The sequence below is a fragment of the Periplaneta americana genome, chromosome 2 (assembly GCF_040183065.1).
Source record: "Periplaneta americana isolate PAMFEO1 chromosome 2, P.americana_PAMFEO1_priV1, whole genome shotgun sequence".
Classification (NCBI taxonomy): Eukaryota; Metazoa; Arthropoda; class Insecta; order Blattodea; family Blattidae; genus Periplaneta; species Periplaneta americana.
In genome coordinates, this window is record NC_091118.1 from 41,097,536 (window position 1) to 41,115,643 (window position 18,108).

The 18,108-nt window shown below is 39.5% G+C and overlaps 1 protein-coding gene and 1 non-coding gene across 2 annotated transcripts in view; both read right to left on the reverse strand.

The window, feature by feature from the left end:
- Window positions 1–4,210: 4,210 nt before the first annotated feature.
- Window positions 4,211–4,401, reverse strand: LOC138695386 (U2 spliceosomal RNA). The gene has a single exon (XR_011331148.1). It is a non-coding gene; the product is annotated as a U2 spliceosomal RNA (small nuclear RNA).
- Window positions 4,402–7,427: 3,026 nt separating this feature from the next.
- LOC138692908 (uncharacterized) overlaps window positions 7,428–18,108 on the reverse strand; it is a 43,757-nt gene continuing 33,076 nt past the window's right edge. Inside the window, exon 3 of the mRNA XM_069816250.1 lies at window positions 7,428–7,990. Within this exon, the coding sequence (XP_069672351.1) occupies window positions 7,435–7,990 (556 nt within the window). The 3' untranslated portion in view covers window positions 7,428–7,434. The remainder of the gene's footprint in view (window positions 7,991–18,108) is intronic.

Genomic DNA, 18,108 nt, shown 5'->3' on the forward strand with positions numbered 1-18,108 from the left:
ATCATTGCTGTAATTGTTATGTATCCGCGTTCACTACACCGTATCGCACGCATCGCCTCTCGGTAAACACGTCCACGTTTCTCGGATGAGCAACTTTTCCGATGCGTGCGATCATGGCCTTCTTTAATAAATCAATTTTAATTGGTCAATTGTTACTATTATGTTGTGCCATGTTCAGTGTCGCGCCGAAATGGCAGATGGAAAACTTATTTCGCGTGTAGAAAATTGCGAAGAATTATATAATTTGAGGAGTTCCCATTACAGTAATCAAGTAATTTCTTACATATATATTATGTAACCAACATTTCTTTCGTTTCATCCTTTTCAATTAAGACGCATGAAGCAATTACAAATTCTTATTCGCTAACAGACGTAATTAATAGACCTAACCTCAACTCCTCTGTTTTCAGCAATGTCAATATCGTACGACGTCATGTTTTAAACAGCTGATAGGGGAATCCGATGAGGCGATGAGATGGAGCCGTTACAGTGAACGCACTGCACTTAAAATATCCGTTGCGTGCGATTCGTACGAGGAGTGCGATACGATGTAGTAAACGCTTACCTTTAGGTGTTATGATTGCGCGGCCTGACCTGTGTGACCCAGCCCGCCAGTAGTGATGAGTAACTCGCTCTTAGTCTATTTACTTTTTACAGGAGCCAAAATCCTTGAATCAAGCTATATCTATGAAGCTGTGAATAGCAGAAATTATTTGATGGCGGAAATAAGTTGTTATAGCAAATAGGGAACTGAATAACGAATCGGCTATAGATGTCAACTGGTATAAACAGTAAGGTATAATTATGTGAACTAGTGAATAAATAATGAATAGCAAAACAAGATAAGATTAAGTATTAAATAGCCGATAGACCGAGCAGCAAGAGAGGAGATAGCTAGTGGGATTAAGGTAGTTCTACTAAAGTGTACTGCAAAGAAGTGTTATTTGTAATGATTGTAATTGTAACAATGTGAAAATGTGAGGTCCACCGTTACATATAAGAAATGCTGTACGCTCACTCCTCGTGAAATGCAGTTTCTTGAGGATCTGACTTTGTGGACACAGCATATTTCACCCTCTTCACCCTTCTACTTTCATGTCACAGCACATAGGCCTACTGAAAAACGGCAGAATCAATGAGACAATGAGGGCATCTGCAGGATGGAGGTTGTGTAGGCCTGTACATTACCGTGAAGGAATAACGAAAGGGCCCTTTTGCACTTTTCAAATTTCTAAATTATTAATACTTGACAATGAAAATATATTTATATTAATTTTAACAATTCTCATACTTTTATAATCACGCGAAAAAATCTTCTGTTTCCTATTAGCCGTTGAATACAGTTTTGTATTAATCTATCAACTGCAGTAACCTACCCGTTACTGAAGTGATAAAAGCCTACAGCATTCTCATAGGAAGATGAATCGACGAATTCTTAGTTCATCACTCTTGACGTAAGAATTATTGAAATTATCATTTACATAAATCGCCAAAATTTTTACTTGTCAAAAAAGGGGGTGTGAAATGAAGGAGATTTTCATGGATTTTTTTAAAGAAAGAGACTTCGTATATTTTCCATTAGCCGAAAATAGAAATGTAAAACATAAAATCTCCTTAAAAAGTAGACTTGGCAACACAGCGATAATCGGAAGATTATCGAAATTAGATTTGCAATATCAATACATTGGTATTCAAATAAAATTATTTCCTCCAGCCCTAGTCGAAACAGTTAAATTTGTTAGTTTTAAACAGTCCTGAAAGTATGTACTATGAATTGTATATCTGACGTAGCCAATGCCAATAACGCCAGAAGAGATGGAAACGATATATCGATTTTTACGAAATACCTATATTTTCATATAGATATATCGGTATCGAAATTTTGATTCAATATATCGTATAATACATCGGTTTTTCTCAAGAAGACATAGTTTATTATTTTTTTGGAATTATTATCATTATCAACAACAACAAAATACACACTAGAGAACTCCGATGATTTCCTGAGAGATAGCGCTAACGAAGATGGACAATTGCATAATTGTGCAAAATTGAAATATCAAATCCAATCAATATCCTGCTCTGATTAGCTGGGCTGGAATTCGAATTCAAGCTGTTTAATATGCAGTACAAAATTCAAAAGCAACGTGTGCGAACGTGAAACTGAGACAAAAGGTTTAATTATTTATTTAGTGGGTTATTTTACGACGCTGTATCAACATCAGAAGGTTATCTACTATTGTTTTAATATTAGCCTAATGTTCTCCAAGGCAGGAGCAACTGCCACTCTGAAAAGGAACCGTCTGACCTCAAAACGGCTATCAAAACTTTTATTACTATGTTCCGAAATGGAAAGAGAAACAAAGATTTAATACCGGTATGACAATCAATTATTTACGGCTATAAATTCTAGTATTGGCATTCTGTTTTCTTATTATAACTTTTAGTGCATAAAAATTCTATCTTTATCATCACCACCATTGTTGTTTGGAGTATTGGAGTGTAACAATAACTTGCAATGGGAGTTTACTATAGAAAGATTGTATCAAATCAATTTGTGAAGTTTGTTAAAACTTGTAACATTTTAAGTCCTGTTTACTTACATTTAAAAATGATCACGTTGTTAGGTAGAAAAGAGCATTATATTTGTGTCCTGGATTGAATTCTATATAAAATTAGTATAGTTGAATACTGTTCCAGTATCAAATACTGATCCATGTAGAGTTCATTTCACTTTTTCCCATTCTATCATTTAAGCTCACCTTATCTCCACCATAATTTTTATTTAGGTTAGAAACTGCATAATATGGTTTTGAAAATGTATTCTTTATCGTACAAATTTACATTTATGCTTTTGACTGTTATATTAATTTCAATAATAATAAGGAATATTAAAATTTGAGTAAGTTTATTGTAATAAATGTTTAATGTACACATGGAAATGTAATTGCATTAGTATTAATTAATATACTTACGAAATAGTAATATATCGATAATCGTTTGGTATATTTTCTGCAATATATACAGGGTGTTTCAAAAATACGGGGCATAATTTCAGGTATGTATTTCCCACATGTAGGCAATCAAAATAGTTCATTATAACATGTGTCCGGAAATGCTTTATTTCCGAGTTATGGCCTTCACAACATTGAAATTCACCGGAACGTTTTTCTTTCCGCAGGTCGTTGCCGTCAAAGGAGACATTAAGAGGCACTCTGACAGTTCATTCCGAGGCGAAGGTTACATTCAGTGTTGTGTAGGCGTTAGACTGTGCGACATGTATTCAAATCAAGAGCTGGCAGAGATACACTTCATGTACGGTAAGGCGGACGGCAATGCTGCGCTGGCTCATCGTTTGTACCAGGAGAGGTACCCACAGCGACAATGTCCAGATCGGAAGACATTTGTACGTCTCTATTACCGTCTGTGCGAGTATGGAAAATTTAACTCTCCTGGTTTGGGAAGGGGACGACCAAGATCTACAACTCCAGAAGTACAGGAGGAGATTCTGGAGGATGTCAATGAGACATCGATGTGAGGTCTGTATTCAAGCAGAAGGTGGACATTTTGAACATCTTCTGTAATGACAACGACCTGAGGAAAGAAAAACGTTCCGGTGAATTTCAATGTTGTGAAGGCCATAACTCGGAAATGAAGCATTTCCGGATACATGTTGTAATGAACTATTTTGATTGTCTACATGTGGGAAATACATACCTGAAATTATGCCCCGTATTTTTGAAACAGCCTGTATATATATATACATATTTCGATTATCGAAATTAGGTTTGCAATATCAATATATCGGTATATAAATTGAGACCCGGAATCCAAGAGGGGCTGAAGTCCATTACATCAAACTTTTGGAAAATTGAAAAAAATGTTTGCTGTTGCTACAAAATGCCTCTGACTATTTTTTGTTTCGTAAGTACATCTCCATTATATCTTTCCATATAACCATGGCAACAAGCTTCTATTAATTATTTTGCATGAGAAATAAATTTTGAAAGTGATTAAATATTGGGCCCCTCTTGGATTCCGAGTCTCAATTATTTCCTCCATTCTTAAACGTCAATCGCAAAACTAGAGCATCGTAACACACTATACACCAAACGATGACACGGAGTCATCAAGCCAATGACATCTACGACGCCCCAAATAATAAACCACACCACAATAATTAAAAACTACAAAAGTACTTGTGAAAACGATTAGATGGGCTGATTCTGACGGTACTGCAATACCGGGCCAACCCGTGACAGAGGTGGAGCAAGCCCCTAGCACTCCGTCATTTTCCAAAAATCAGTTTAATATTCTGGTCCTGTGATGCAGGACGTATCAGATATTAAGCTGATAAGAACAGATTTAGTTTCATTTAAACAATATTTGTAAATAGAATACTAGACACAATAATAATATAATATAAACAGGACAATAATTCAATTGTTCTTTGTTTTTCAGTTTGCAATGTTTTTAGAAAAAAAAATATAAACAGAACAATTACATGTCCTTCACTACTTTGACACTTCACTATCACATTCACTTCACACATATATCATTCGTACTGCCGGTGGCCTGACACGTGTTCGACATATATGTCCCGGCTCCATCGAATAGTGTCCGACACCATGAGCCTCTTCATAAGCACAGCGTACGTATGAGAGATGCCCAGGTGACGGAGAGCAATCTCGTTAGCCGGATCGTACCCGCCCAGGGAGCCGATGACGAACGCATCGACCGAAGTGCGAAAACCCTGTTGTTCGAAGTGAGCCGCCAGGTTCTGGTATTTGTGGATTTTTGTATTTCTAGCAATTTCGAAAGCCGTTTAACGGTTTTCGAAAGGAATGGTGACGTCCAGGATAAATACCGTCCGGTCTCTCCTATCCATCGATTCATAGAGTCATTCTACCTAAGAGCCAGCTGGCTAGTCTCTGAAATTGAGACAACTCATCCTGCCTAAGGTTTTTCCGTGGTTTTCCTAAGGCGCTAAGACAAATGTCGGGATGAGCCCTAAAAGAAATGGGCCACGGACCTGCACTCATATCCCAATGACCCCGGTAATTTTTCTAAATTTAATTAATGATTACATCCTACCCTGCCTATACTCTCTGGCTGGTCTCTAATTTGAGACGATTCAACAAGGCTCAAGACAATCAATCACCTCCTACCTAATAGCCAAATTGGCTAGTCTCTTATATGAGACAACTCATCCTGCCTAAGGTATTCCGTGGTTTTCCTCAGGCGTAAGACAAATGTCGGGATGAGCCCTAAAAGAAATGGGCCACGGACCTATATGCCCTTCCCCATATATTCATACTCGTATATTCCCCCTTTTCTAACAAAGGACGTATTGCCCTAGTTCAGAGCCTATAAATTGCCTATTAAATGTGCGAGGTCACTCATTTAGTCGCAATGCGAAAGGACAGGGAACCTATCAATTTGCAGATTCAGAATTCACGGCGTTTCTTCTGACGGCCTTCACCTACCTTGTCATCGATCAACAGATGACAGAGTCTTCTCTGCACTGCGAAATGGCAAAACCCTTTTCAATGTGCAACATAACACCTGCCATCCTAACGGCAAACAAACGAGTCTTCTCGACTCCTCCTGCACTGCGATATGACACAGTTCATTTGAATGTGCTGATTTACACCAGCCATTTCTTCCTCGTCCCGTCCCGTGATCACTTTGATCACATTTCCGTCCCCTCGCGTATATGGTAGCTAAGAGGTTACGTCCATTTTCAGTTTTCCCCTTCAACATTTTCTAGAGCTCCTTCAGTGAAGCAGCGTGACCCGGAGTGAGACAAGTGGCCAACAGGCTTGGAGCTCACATATTTAGTTCTTACAGCCCTGAAACCCTTGCAAGGACGCGTTTGCGTACCTTTTGAATGTTTATCTCCAAATTCTCCTCTTTCAATCCAATCAATCCAATCCGAACCCTCGTAGTTGGGCAGGGGCTGATTGGAGTAAATCTCATTCGAGCCTGACTTATTCATGGCCCGGGTGAGGCGGTCTAGGACGGCGTTGTGCCTGCGGGTCATGGTGACAAGGTGAGGAGGACAGTGATTCAGGACGTGGGGAAGGGTTTCATTGGGCGGCCCCGCATCGACGACAGCGTTTGTCGCCACCACCAAATCTTCGGCATCCATTCAGTGGAACCACACCCAGGCGAGCTCGATGAATGAATCTCCATTCCGCAAACCTGGTGTAGTTTCCACCCCTCATGAAGTGGTTGGATGCAGAGGCTAAGGTGGTGACGTCACTTACCTTTCCCTGGTCGGGTTTGGCTAGGAGTCGGGAGAGATAGAAGTGTCGAACACCGTCCTTGAGGATAACCTCCGCCTGCTGCCGATGGAGGTTGACGTCGTGGAGTTGGAGAACGAGGTCTTGGTCCTGCGACTTCCAGCACACGTCGAGTTTCAGGCGGAGGCGCCTCGTCGCTGAGCGAAGTCTCGTCCAGGCGGACGAGATGTCCCCGCTGTCTCGCTGGAAGTCCCCCCCCCGTGGCGCCCGTCAGGAATGCTGCTATCTCCTCTGTGGTTGGGTTGCGCAGCAGCTTTTTCCTGACGACCTCCTCCAGGGACGCCCTCGCCAAGCGCGCTGTGGTGACGTCGGGACTCGTCAGGAGACGCAGCCCATGTACTGCCTGGGACACATCCGCTATGACGTTTGTGGGGAGCAGATTCATGCCGCCCCACTGATGACGGAGATATAGGACCTCGGCGCTGGCCCTCTGGGGCAGGTGCAGCCACTTCTTGCCCAATTGTTTCAGCTTGGTGTCTAGCTGCGTAAGTGGCTTCTTCGGCACTGCCCCGGCTTTCAAGTGGAAGGCCAGCCTCGACAGCACGTAGGTGTTGACGGCGTCGAGTTTCTGCCAAGGTGCTAGCAACGCCCTGTCGATCTTGTCGAGGTCGCTGAGAAGTGAGCGGATGGTGTTCCCAGCGGATGGCTGCTTCTGGAATCCCGTTGGGACTCGTAGACTCCGTTCTCGTCCAGGTTTACCATTGGCTCTCCCTGAATTGTGAAGACGGTGCGTTGCGCAGAGTGCCTCTTGCCGTCGACGTGGAGTGAAGCGCACTTCCGGACGTTGAAGTTCAGACCCGCCCACTAAGCCATCGTGGCGGTCACGTCCAGCATGTTCTGCAGTCCAGCGGCCGACGATAAGATGGCGAAGTCGTCGGCGTAGGCGAGAACCGAGAATTCTTCGCCGTGCAGAACGTAGCCCATGTTGAGCTGGGTGACCGCCCGGATAATGGACTCCATCACGATGTTGAATACTATTGGGCTCAGTGGGCAGCCCTGCTTCACTCCTGAAGCAACTTCCACGTCGTCGGTTAGGCCCTCGGAGCTTCTGATGTGGGCTGTGCTGCCATCGTAGAGTTTCTGCACGACTCGGATCGAATCGTGCCCCAGGCCGATCCAGCGGAGACAGTCAGTCCCAGATGGTGGAGTGAGGGACTGAGCAGAACGCGTTTTGCAGGTCGAGCCAAGCGACTGCAATTTCTGCTCGGTTGCGCCTCGCGTTCTGGATGGCTGTTTGAAGCAAAGTTGTGCTCAATACTGACCTCATAGGGCATGAAGCTCTTCTGCTCTGAGGAGAACCGGTCGTGCCGACAGCACTACTCCGTGAGCCTTGCTGCGATGCACGACGCATGGAGCTTGCCCTCCGTGTTTGAGATGCGATGGGGCGCCAATTCGAAATATCCTCCTCCGGCCCCTTCTTGTGGAGCAGAATGGTTGTCGGCCGCTTCCAATCGGCCGCGTCTGTGGTCGAGACGATGGACTCCGTTGAATAGGGCGGAGATGATACAGCCCCCGAGGTTGAATCGGCGTCAGGCTCCGTACCGCAGGTTGTCAGATCTGGGTGCGGTGTCGTCACATCTACGGAGCCGATTCCAGGCTTCCTCCGGGGTGAACGTTGGGTTGAGCACGTCCTTGTCTTGGGAGAGTCGAGGATGTCATCTTTCATTTGCTGAATTGTACAGCACCTGGCCACATTAATAGAATCACTTACAATCTTTTAAATACCTTATTTAATTCTACATTTACTGGAATTGTAACAATACAACTGTACTATCTCCACTATATTTTCAGAGCAAATTTTGAAAAATATTTACACTTTCAGATTACAAAGAATGGGGCACCTTGTCACATTGTTAAAAGACTGAAAACCCTTCTGTCAGAAAATATTCTTCTTTTGACTTGGCCTGGAAATTTTCCGGATTTTAACCCAATCGAGAAGTCGTGGTGACTGGTAAAAAGGATATTGCCTAAATAGGTTATTACTACCAAAGTCATTAAGAGTATGCAACGCAGAGTTAAGGATGTTATTAAAACAAAGAGAGACCTATAAAATTTAAAGACTTCACATAGGCTTAAATAAACATATATTATTTTAATGTACCGAAGTACATATGATATTTCCATGCAGATATTCTGCGTCATCATACGATGAAAGAGTAATGGAATGGAGAAAAATTCTCTCCGGCGCCGGGATTTGAACCCGGGTTTTCAGCTCTACGTGCTGACGCTTTATCCACTAAGCCACACCGGATTCCACCCCGGCGTCGGAAGAATCGTCTCAGTTTTAAGTTCCAACTCTTGGGTTCCCTCTAGTGGCCGCCCTCTGCACTACGTCATAGATATCTATGAACCTAGGACCGAAGTCCACACATGTGCTGAGGTGCACTCGTAATGAGTGACTATGACGTAGTGCAGAGGGCGGCCACTAGAGGGAACCCAAGAGTTGGAACTTAAAACTGAGACGATTCTTCCAACGCCGGGGTGGAATCCGGTGTGGCTTAGTGGATAAAGCGTCAGCACGTAGAGCTGAAAACCCGGGTTCAAATCCCGGCGCCGGAGAGAATTTTTCTCCGTTCCATTACTCTTTCATCGTTAAATAAACTTGCCTATATTGTTATTTTGTAATATGAAAACGTAAATAGGCATTGTTCAAAAAGTGTTCTGAAAATGTATTGGAGATAATGTAATTGTATTTTCAAAAATAAAATTGCAGTCAACAGTTCGGGTTGTCGTGTCCCAGGCTGCAATCCCAGGATCGACGGACTTCCTTCGAAGACGTAGGTTGTACGTAATTCTTGATGTACCGGCGATGACCCCAGATGTTGGAAGATGAGTTGAGTTGAGTTGAGTTGAAAAAATAAATAGAAGGATTACTGTGCTAGCTCACGTTTATTAACGGTTCTAATTATATCAGGTCGAAATGATAGCCGAAGCTTAGTCACAGAATTTAAGTCGCTAAATGAGAACAGATACAAAGTTACAAAATGTTAAAGATACAAAGTTACAGAATGTTAGCGTCGACTAGCGCAGATTGCGCGTCAGAAAATACACAGTTCGCAAGTTAGCACGGAAACAAGAAATCACAAGTGAGCAATAAAGTACAGAGTTCGGAATTGAGAGTTCGCAAGTGAGCGAAGAAACACAGAATACGCAAGTGAGCAAGGGGTCAGGGCGAGTCAAAACTTACATAGGGAACAACAGTCATTGAGGGGGAACACCTGTTTCGTTAGCGTCCCTCACGCGTAGAGTTATGTGACATGGGACATGTTCCCTTCAAAACATAAGGCCGGGTGCACACAGAATCAGACGCGGCGCGGCGCGACGCGACATTTTGTCTCGTGGTACTTGTCTCCCATTGATTTCTTATGATGCGATGCACACAGAATCAGACGCGGCGCGACGGTCGCGAGGAGACACAAGGAGACACGAAGAGACAACTTCGAATGACTGCTAGAAGTTCGTCGCGAGGAGACAGTCTGATAGCTGCAGTGTACTGCGCATGCGTTAGTAGTGGCTATGATTGCACGCTTTCCTTATCTATAAAAAATACTATTGTTGTGTAGTGCACATTATTCATAATGGAGCTCGATGCGGATAAATTAGTTGATTTAGTACAGGAAAGATACGTTCTGTACAATTTTTGAAACAATATCACGACAATAATGTGGTTTCTAAAAATATGTGAAACATTGCAAATGAGATGAAAACACCAGGTGAATAATAATTTATAATAATAACACTGCGTAACAAATGTTAACATTTTTTTTTTGCGCTAGGCATGTGATATATGTTTTCTATATAATTTGAGCCTCCTGAATACGAATAAGACAATAAAAACAGTTGTTGGTTACGGTTTTTGAGAAATGTTGGAATTTATATTTATTCAAAATATTGTTTTATATAATGACAATAAGGCTAAATATTCACTGTTCAGAAGATTACAGCTTTCTTTTTCTGCATTTTCTTTTACACTGGGCATCAGGTACATCACGAGCTAAAGTCCAACAATAGTCTGCTAGCATATTGGTACTCCATTGTCCTTGGTATCTTTTTTCCATAGTTGAAATTTCTTGATGGAAGCGCTCATCATGCTCATCACTGAAATCGCACAATTCTCGGGGGGAAAAAAAGTCAAGATGTGAGTGAAGGAAGTGAATTTTCAGGAAAATTTTACAACCCCTAGTTTAATACGCCAACAGTAAATTTTTCACTAGTTCTTCAGAAAATTAATTCAACCTCCTTGAATGCTATCCAGACGGCTGTCTCTTTTCCTTCCTGCAAAGATTCGAAGTGATTGTCCTTCATTATTTCTCTAATTTGTGGTCCATTGAGAACTCCCTCCTTTATTTTTGAATCACTAATAGCAGGAAATGTTAAGGAATGCGCGCTGGTCCGAGTCCTCATGGGGGAAGAAATTTTCTCATGAAATTTCGGCCAGTGTATGGGACCGGTGCCCACCTAGCATCGTGATGCACTTGGGAAGCTACGATAGGTAGCGAAAATCGGTTGCGAAAGCCAGATATAACGACTGGGGGGTTCATCGTGCTAACCACACGATACCTCCATTCTAGTTGGATGATCGTTCACCTCTGTTTTGGCATGTGGACGTGAGGCCAGCATCCGGCTGGTCGGTCTGGGCTCTTCACGGGGTGTAGCGCCACGGATTATTATTAGCAGGAAATTTTTCCTGGATATTTTTAAATGTTTCAGTTTTATAATTTATCCCTTTAACAAAATTCTTCATTAACTCTAACTTATTGTGCAAAAGGGGTAAAATTACTTCGCTTTGAGGTATAAGGGGTTGATGTATAATATTTTTCTTCCTTGGCTCTAGTGATTGTCGTTTTATTTTATAATGCTTATCTCGAGCGCGAGTCCACACCTGTGGAGTAACGGTCAGCGCGTCTGGCCGTGAAACCAGGTGGCCCGGGTTCGAATCCCGGTCGGGGCAAGTTACCTGGTTGAGGCTTTTTCCGGGGGTTTCCCTCAACTCAATACGAGCAAATGCTGAGTAACTTTCGGTGCTGGACCCCGGACTCATTTCATCGGCATTATCGCCTTCATTTCATTCAGACGCTAAATAACCCAGATGTTGAAAAAGCGTCGTAAAATAACCCAATAAAATAAAAATAAAATATCTCGAGCGCGACTGTCCAATTCGTACAGAAAGCAGCAAAATTTTGTGTAGCCTAATTGCATTCCAAAAAGCAATGCTACAACCTTCAAATCCGCACATATAAACCATTCGTACTTTGAATATTATCATTAAAGCACACTTTAAAGAAATACACGTCTTACACAGAATAGTAACACCACAAAAATATCCTGGTAAACTGAAACGTTTTCATACGGCGAACCTGTTTCTTCCCCTCCAAATGGAACCGAAAAGGGCAATAAAACAATTTCCGCTTCTAGAAGTGGTTTTAATAAGAAAGAAGTGCGCACAAACGTGCAATTTAGTTTGGTATGAGTTACTTTTCTTTACTATATTCCATTAGTGACTTCGTTCTATTCACACATTTACTAAAATGATATTTTGGACACACTTCGTAGCACAGTTTGCACACGCATTCGGGGGAAGGTTCGTGGTACTCTGATCTTCTGCACAGTTTTTTGGTGAACTGCTAGCCTTGTTATGGCGCTTCGTAACTTGTTGTTCGGTGGTTTTGACATGGTGATATATTGCAAAATATAAACTACAGTAATGTAATTAAAGCTCACCGTGAAAGAAATGCACATCTCAAGTAAAATCAGGTAAACTCAAGTGAATTTATACCGCGAACCTGTTTCACTCCCTCAAAATAGACTCGTAGAAGGACAATAAAATAATTTCCCTTTCTACAAGTGCTTCTAACATGGTGCCCTACTTATACTAATATTTTTTTCACATAATGGGTCTTCACATTTGTAAAACAAAATAGTTACGCACGAAATACGGTGATTTTTTAAATAAAATGCATAGAAAATTAATTATATTGTGCATCTCGAAAACCCGAAGTGATGGAACATTTTGCTTGTTATTTATTAATTCAGGAGGTCGAAATTAGTAAGAATTTGTTAGTTTTATGTCTGGCGCAAAATGACTGTTGACCAGTGTAATTTGTAGTAAGTCTAATTCTCTGCTCTATACTATCATCATTATTGATTTAATATATTATTTTTCTTTATTGTGAGTCGTGAAGTAGTCATAAACATAAAAAAAGACGTTTGTGCAGTACATTTTAATTTTAAGACTCTTTCAATCGTATAGATTTTTAGGAGCTTGCGTTCTTTGGAAATAATAAGCAAATACAATAGAATTTTTCATATAGACAGTCCTCTTTTATCGACGCCATTTTCTAGCCTAGGCCCGTTTCCCAATCCCACAGCCAGCAAATCAGTTGTCGCGAGCAGACAGTTTTAAGCTGTCGCGAGGCGTTGTAAAGCAAAACGTAGCGTCGCGCCGCGCCGTGTCGCGTCGCGTCTGATTCTGTGTGCACCCGGCCTAAGAATTGTGACAACAATTAGGGCATACAAATCCCGATAAGTTATGACTAGCCCAGCCCCACCTGTGAGCTGTGAGGCAGCTTGAATTACCATTTAAGTTACTTTCAAAGCCTTTTCAAAGTTTCTGTACAAAAGCTGAAATACTTTTCAAAACATGTGAATGCTCCTTAGAATTGTTTCTCGTAGTCTGTCAATTTTCCATTCGTCTTCATAAATGTCTGTCACACTAAAACGATATTTCACTTGAAATGTCCCAAACACACAATAACGTCAAATATACAGAGGTGTGAAAATTATTAGAATAATCTTAATTTTAAAGGTTTTTTAATAGTTCCTTCACAAATATTCATTGAATTGATGAATATTGGTATATAATATTACTATAATGATGTAGGATATATTTACTATTAACAATGCCGGAAAGCATTGTTGTACATTGGTATTTTTCTTATTTTAATTGTTATGGGAATTCAGAAATTATTATGTTATGTTGGCGGAATTGGAAACATAAAAAATTAATTAAGAAATGCTTTAAACAAATTGTTCTTTGCGTTTACATTGTTGTGAAGGTTCAAATGAATGTATACATCTGTTTTGTGCATACAATTTTTTATGTTTCCAATTCCGCCAACATAATATAATAATTTCTGAATTCCCATAACAATTGTAAAATAAGAAAAATACCAATGTACAACAATGCTTTCCGGCATTGTTAGTAGTAAATATATCCTACATCAGTATAGTAATATATACCAATATTCATCAATTCAATTAATATTTGTGAAGGAACTATTAAAAAAACTTTAAAATTAAGACTATTCTAATAATTTTCACACCTCTGTATTACCCTACAATATAGAACCAGTGACTTTTAATGTAAAGAAAGGGGAAACAACTATTCTAAACTTTAGACACTGAAGTCACTTTCTGAGGTATTCACTACAGGGTATTTGAAATGTTGTAAGTGATTATATTAATGTAGCCAGGTCCTGTACTTCAGAAGCAGATTCGGTTCTCAGATATTCAAATAAATGCAATTGATAAAAACTGCACTACTGCACCTGGAAAGAGTAGTGCGCATAATTTATTACTTTCGCAAATCTACGCACCTTAACATTTCATTTAAAATAGAGATAAATACTAGACGAAGTGGAAAAAAAAAAAATAACTTTGAGACGGAACAAAGGGTTTTTATTTTCTCTACCTTAGCCAAGTTTGCATTCAATGGTTATGTTATGCCCCAGAGCTTAACCAAGCTCTGTAGCATATTTTATATTTGGGCACTGATTTCGAGACAATCCAGGAAACGTTTTACAAGGTGACTGTATTGCATCTATGTCAAACAGGAAATACAGAGCGTCTAAGGCTCGAGAAGAATTTGCACAGCAAACAATTCTCCACAGGGCATGTACCGAAGTCAGTGAACTTGCTGACACGGTACATGGCTACCGCGCGTGGATTTGATATCACTGCCTGAGGTAAAAGTACAGGGACATCACTTTATTTTTACCAACATTTCTAACATTAACCTGGCTATACTCGGAAACACTGTTGCCCCCTTCCATTACAGGAGTTTGATGTTACTAGTGCAATATGTAAACAAATCATTTTACTAGGTATAGGAGGAGAGAAAAGTAGTGTATCCATTTATGTTGTAGGGAAATATGATATTACGATTTTCAGTTTGATCATCACTTTTACGGAATTTATCAAAATACAGTAGAGCAGTAACATTTTTTTTTCTTCAAAAACTCAACTTTTCAGGCGGCTATGTTCGTTATGTAATGTCTACTTTACTTAGCATATTAATTATTGGTGTTAACATACAATATAGAGAATGCATTTAAATTGAGGGGTCATAAGTAAAGGGCTGTAAGTGCACTTAAGTTACTTTTGAGAAAATGGGGTTTAAATATTTAAGCTTTCGTAAAACCGGTGAAATTTTTATTTAAATGTTAATGTGTGATGCGATTAAAATATCCCTTTTCCACTAAAATTTTAGATACTTTTGCTTACACTGGATGCACTTAACTCATATTATTACAAATGTCACTAGCATTCCTTTGCTTCTAGCCACCTCAATTCAAAAAAAGCTAATCTGAATTTTTAAACAAGTTGCTGAAAATGGTAGCCGTTCATTACAATGCAGGCTTCAATTCAGTACGCATATTATTAAAAACATTTTGAAGCATATTCTCTGAAATTGAATTGATCGTTTCTTGAATATAATTTTTTAGTACGATATTATTAATATAGGTTCTTTCTTCTATAGAAAACGCAATCATATTTATGAAACACACTATATACTGCAGTGTTTACTTCACTGCTTGAAGACTTCGAATGCAACAGCGGCCGTAAGTTTGTGTGTCTGACGGGAGCAAGGACATTAGTGAAGGGGTGAGAGTGAAGTACATTCAGAAATGGAGGTACAATAAAAATGCAAGTAAAAATAAAATGATGTCCCTGTATTATCACAGTCTAGTATATACAGTCACGAAGCTCAATGCGTAGTAAATATGCATCCATAGATAGTTGCTAACCACTAGGATCGCTACTATCGCCTCATAACAGACAATACGAAATAGTACCTGCATAGTCTATTGTTCCTAGCACCCTCATGAACTCAAGCTTCGTGACTGTATATACTAGACTGTGGTATTATTGCGTCATGAATCACAGCTGGACTAATCACATTCGCCTAGTTAAATTAATCATGCATTTTAATTGGTTAAATTAAAATAAGCATTGTTCGGACTCTTTTCTTACGCGTAATCTCAACAAAGCGACTTATTTCTGTATTGCAAAGAATAGACTCAGTTGTAATTTTGTTAATTAAGATTACGTCTTAAAGTGCGTATAAACAAAAAGGTCCTAAAGTTCTTCTCATCTGCTTGATAGCATAGGCGACGCCACAGTCGGGAACAGAACATAAAAAGCGTTTTTGCTGACGGATTAAAGACAGTCGTGGATAACCGAGAAGTAAGCGAGGATCGTGGCAATAAAAGGAAGCACAGTATTAAGATGACGTCAGTTCCCTCAGCAGTTATTTTATGTAAGTAATTCTAACCTGTTTGTTTAAAATAAATCATGTTTAATTTTGTGTGAAATCAATTTCATCTTGAAATTCAGATCAAGAACCAAGTAGCTTTCCTATATATCCTGAGAGAACCAGCTCATTCAGTAAAGTCAACCTTCTTTTCCATTATATTATAATTGTGGTGTCAGAAAATCCTGAAAAGCTTGAGTATCATCAGAACACAGTGGCCAACTTTTCCATAAGCTATCCGTCATAGGTTAAGCTAAAACTTAACTTAGCTTGTGTGCTATAAGAAGTGCGCACAACAGTAAGTTATACAGGGACATCACTTTATTTTTACTAACATTTTTAACATTAACCTGTCTATACTCGGAAACACTGTTACCCCCCTTCCATTACAGGAGTTTGGAGTTGCTAGTGCAATATGTAAACAAATTATTTTACTAGCTATAGGAGGAGAGAAAAGTAGTGTATCCATTTATGTTACAGGGAAATATAGTATTACGATTTTCAGTTTGGTCATTACTTTACAGTATTTTATCAAGAAAACAGTAGAATAGTAAACAATTTTTTTTTTCACAAACTCAAGTCTTCAGGCGGTTATATACATTATGTAATGTCTCCTTTATTCAGCATATTACTAACCTAATTTATTCCTGAGAATTTTGTGAGCACTTCCGTAAGAAACCCCAATTTCTACAGCTAACTTCTTGACCGACTTATTAGGATCTCGCTGCATTCTTTCTCTAACATCTTCTACAGCATCTTCTGTCATCTTTGTTGGCAATCTTACACTTTTCTTCCTTTCTGTACACTCTGTTGCTCTAAATTTATCTACCAGATTAATGACATTTCTACGAAAATATTCCGTAATGATATAATCAGGAAATTATATTAAAAAAAAAAAAAAGAAAAACTGTTGTTCACATTCGGTTATATTGTAATTCCAGTTTCCATCATCGTCCTTCATACCTACAAACAGTAAAACAAAACTCTTGTTTAAATAATGCCGTTAAGTACCGTACCATATTATAGGGTACCGTACTTTCGGTAACTCTAATCTTCACTTGTGCTCAGTCCACACAGATAAATTCAGTTATGCTACACACCATACCTGTGTGAAAATAAACTTCAATAATATAAGCTCTTTCTCCTATAGAAAACGCAACATATTTCTGAAACACACTGTACTTTGTACTGTTTGCTTCACTGCTAGCAACAGCGGCCGTAAGTTTGTGTGACTGACGTTAGCAAGGACATTAGCGAAAGGGGTGGGAGTCAAGTACATTTAGAAACGCAGGTACAATAAAAATTGAAGTAAAAATAAAATGATGTCCCTGTATTTTGTCCCGTGTCAATTCATACTCATTTGATGTGCTATAATATATTTATTTATTTATTTATTTCATCAATCTTTGTTCACGTCATGGCGGATTAGATGTGTTCCAGTTCTTAATCCGCCATCACTCTCAATACAAATATAACAAAAACTAATACATAATGAACCTATAAGTATCCTCTGTTTACAGCAATAATAATAATAATAATAATAATAATAATAATAATAATAATAATAATAATAACAAACTAATAATAAGTATAGCTCTTGTATTTAAAACTCTTACTTTAGCTTTTTCACTTCTATACTCAATCTCTTAAAAATTATTCTGTTAACTTCATTGACTACTTTTCGTAGTTTCTTATCGTGTGACTACTCAACATTTATAATTCCATCTCCGTTAGAGCTTTGACTTTCTCTTCCCATCTAATTTTAACTCTAAAAAGAAATTTTCCTAATTTATGCAGACTGCTGGCGTTCATTTTTTTATAAGCTACTATAGCATTTATTGTTTGACGTGCTATATTGCTATAACAACATTAAATGTAACAGACACTTACAGTTTTACATACCTGAACAACTACTTGACATGTTGATACCAAATATGTTTTATTTAACGACGTTCGCAACTGGCGAGGTTATATCAGCGCCGCCAGTGTGCCGGAATTTTGTCCCGGAGTTCTTTTACATGCCAGTAAATCTACTGACAAGAGTCTGTCGCATTTAAGCAGACTTGAATGCCATCGAATGGGCCAGGATCGAACTCGCAACCCCCGGCATAGAAAGCCAGCACAATACCACCCAGGCCGATACCAAATATGAAGGGAATCGACCACTTACAACAGAGTTACAGTACAAAGAAAACGACAGACTCGCAGCACTTCTAAGCAAAAATTGCCGAAATGTGTTACGATACCGGCCTCTTAACTCGCTCTGCACCC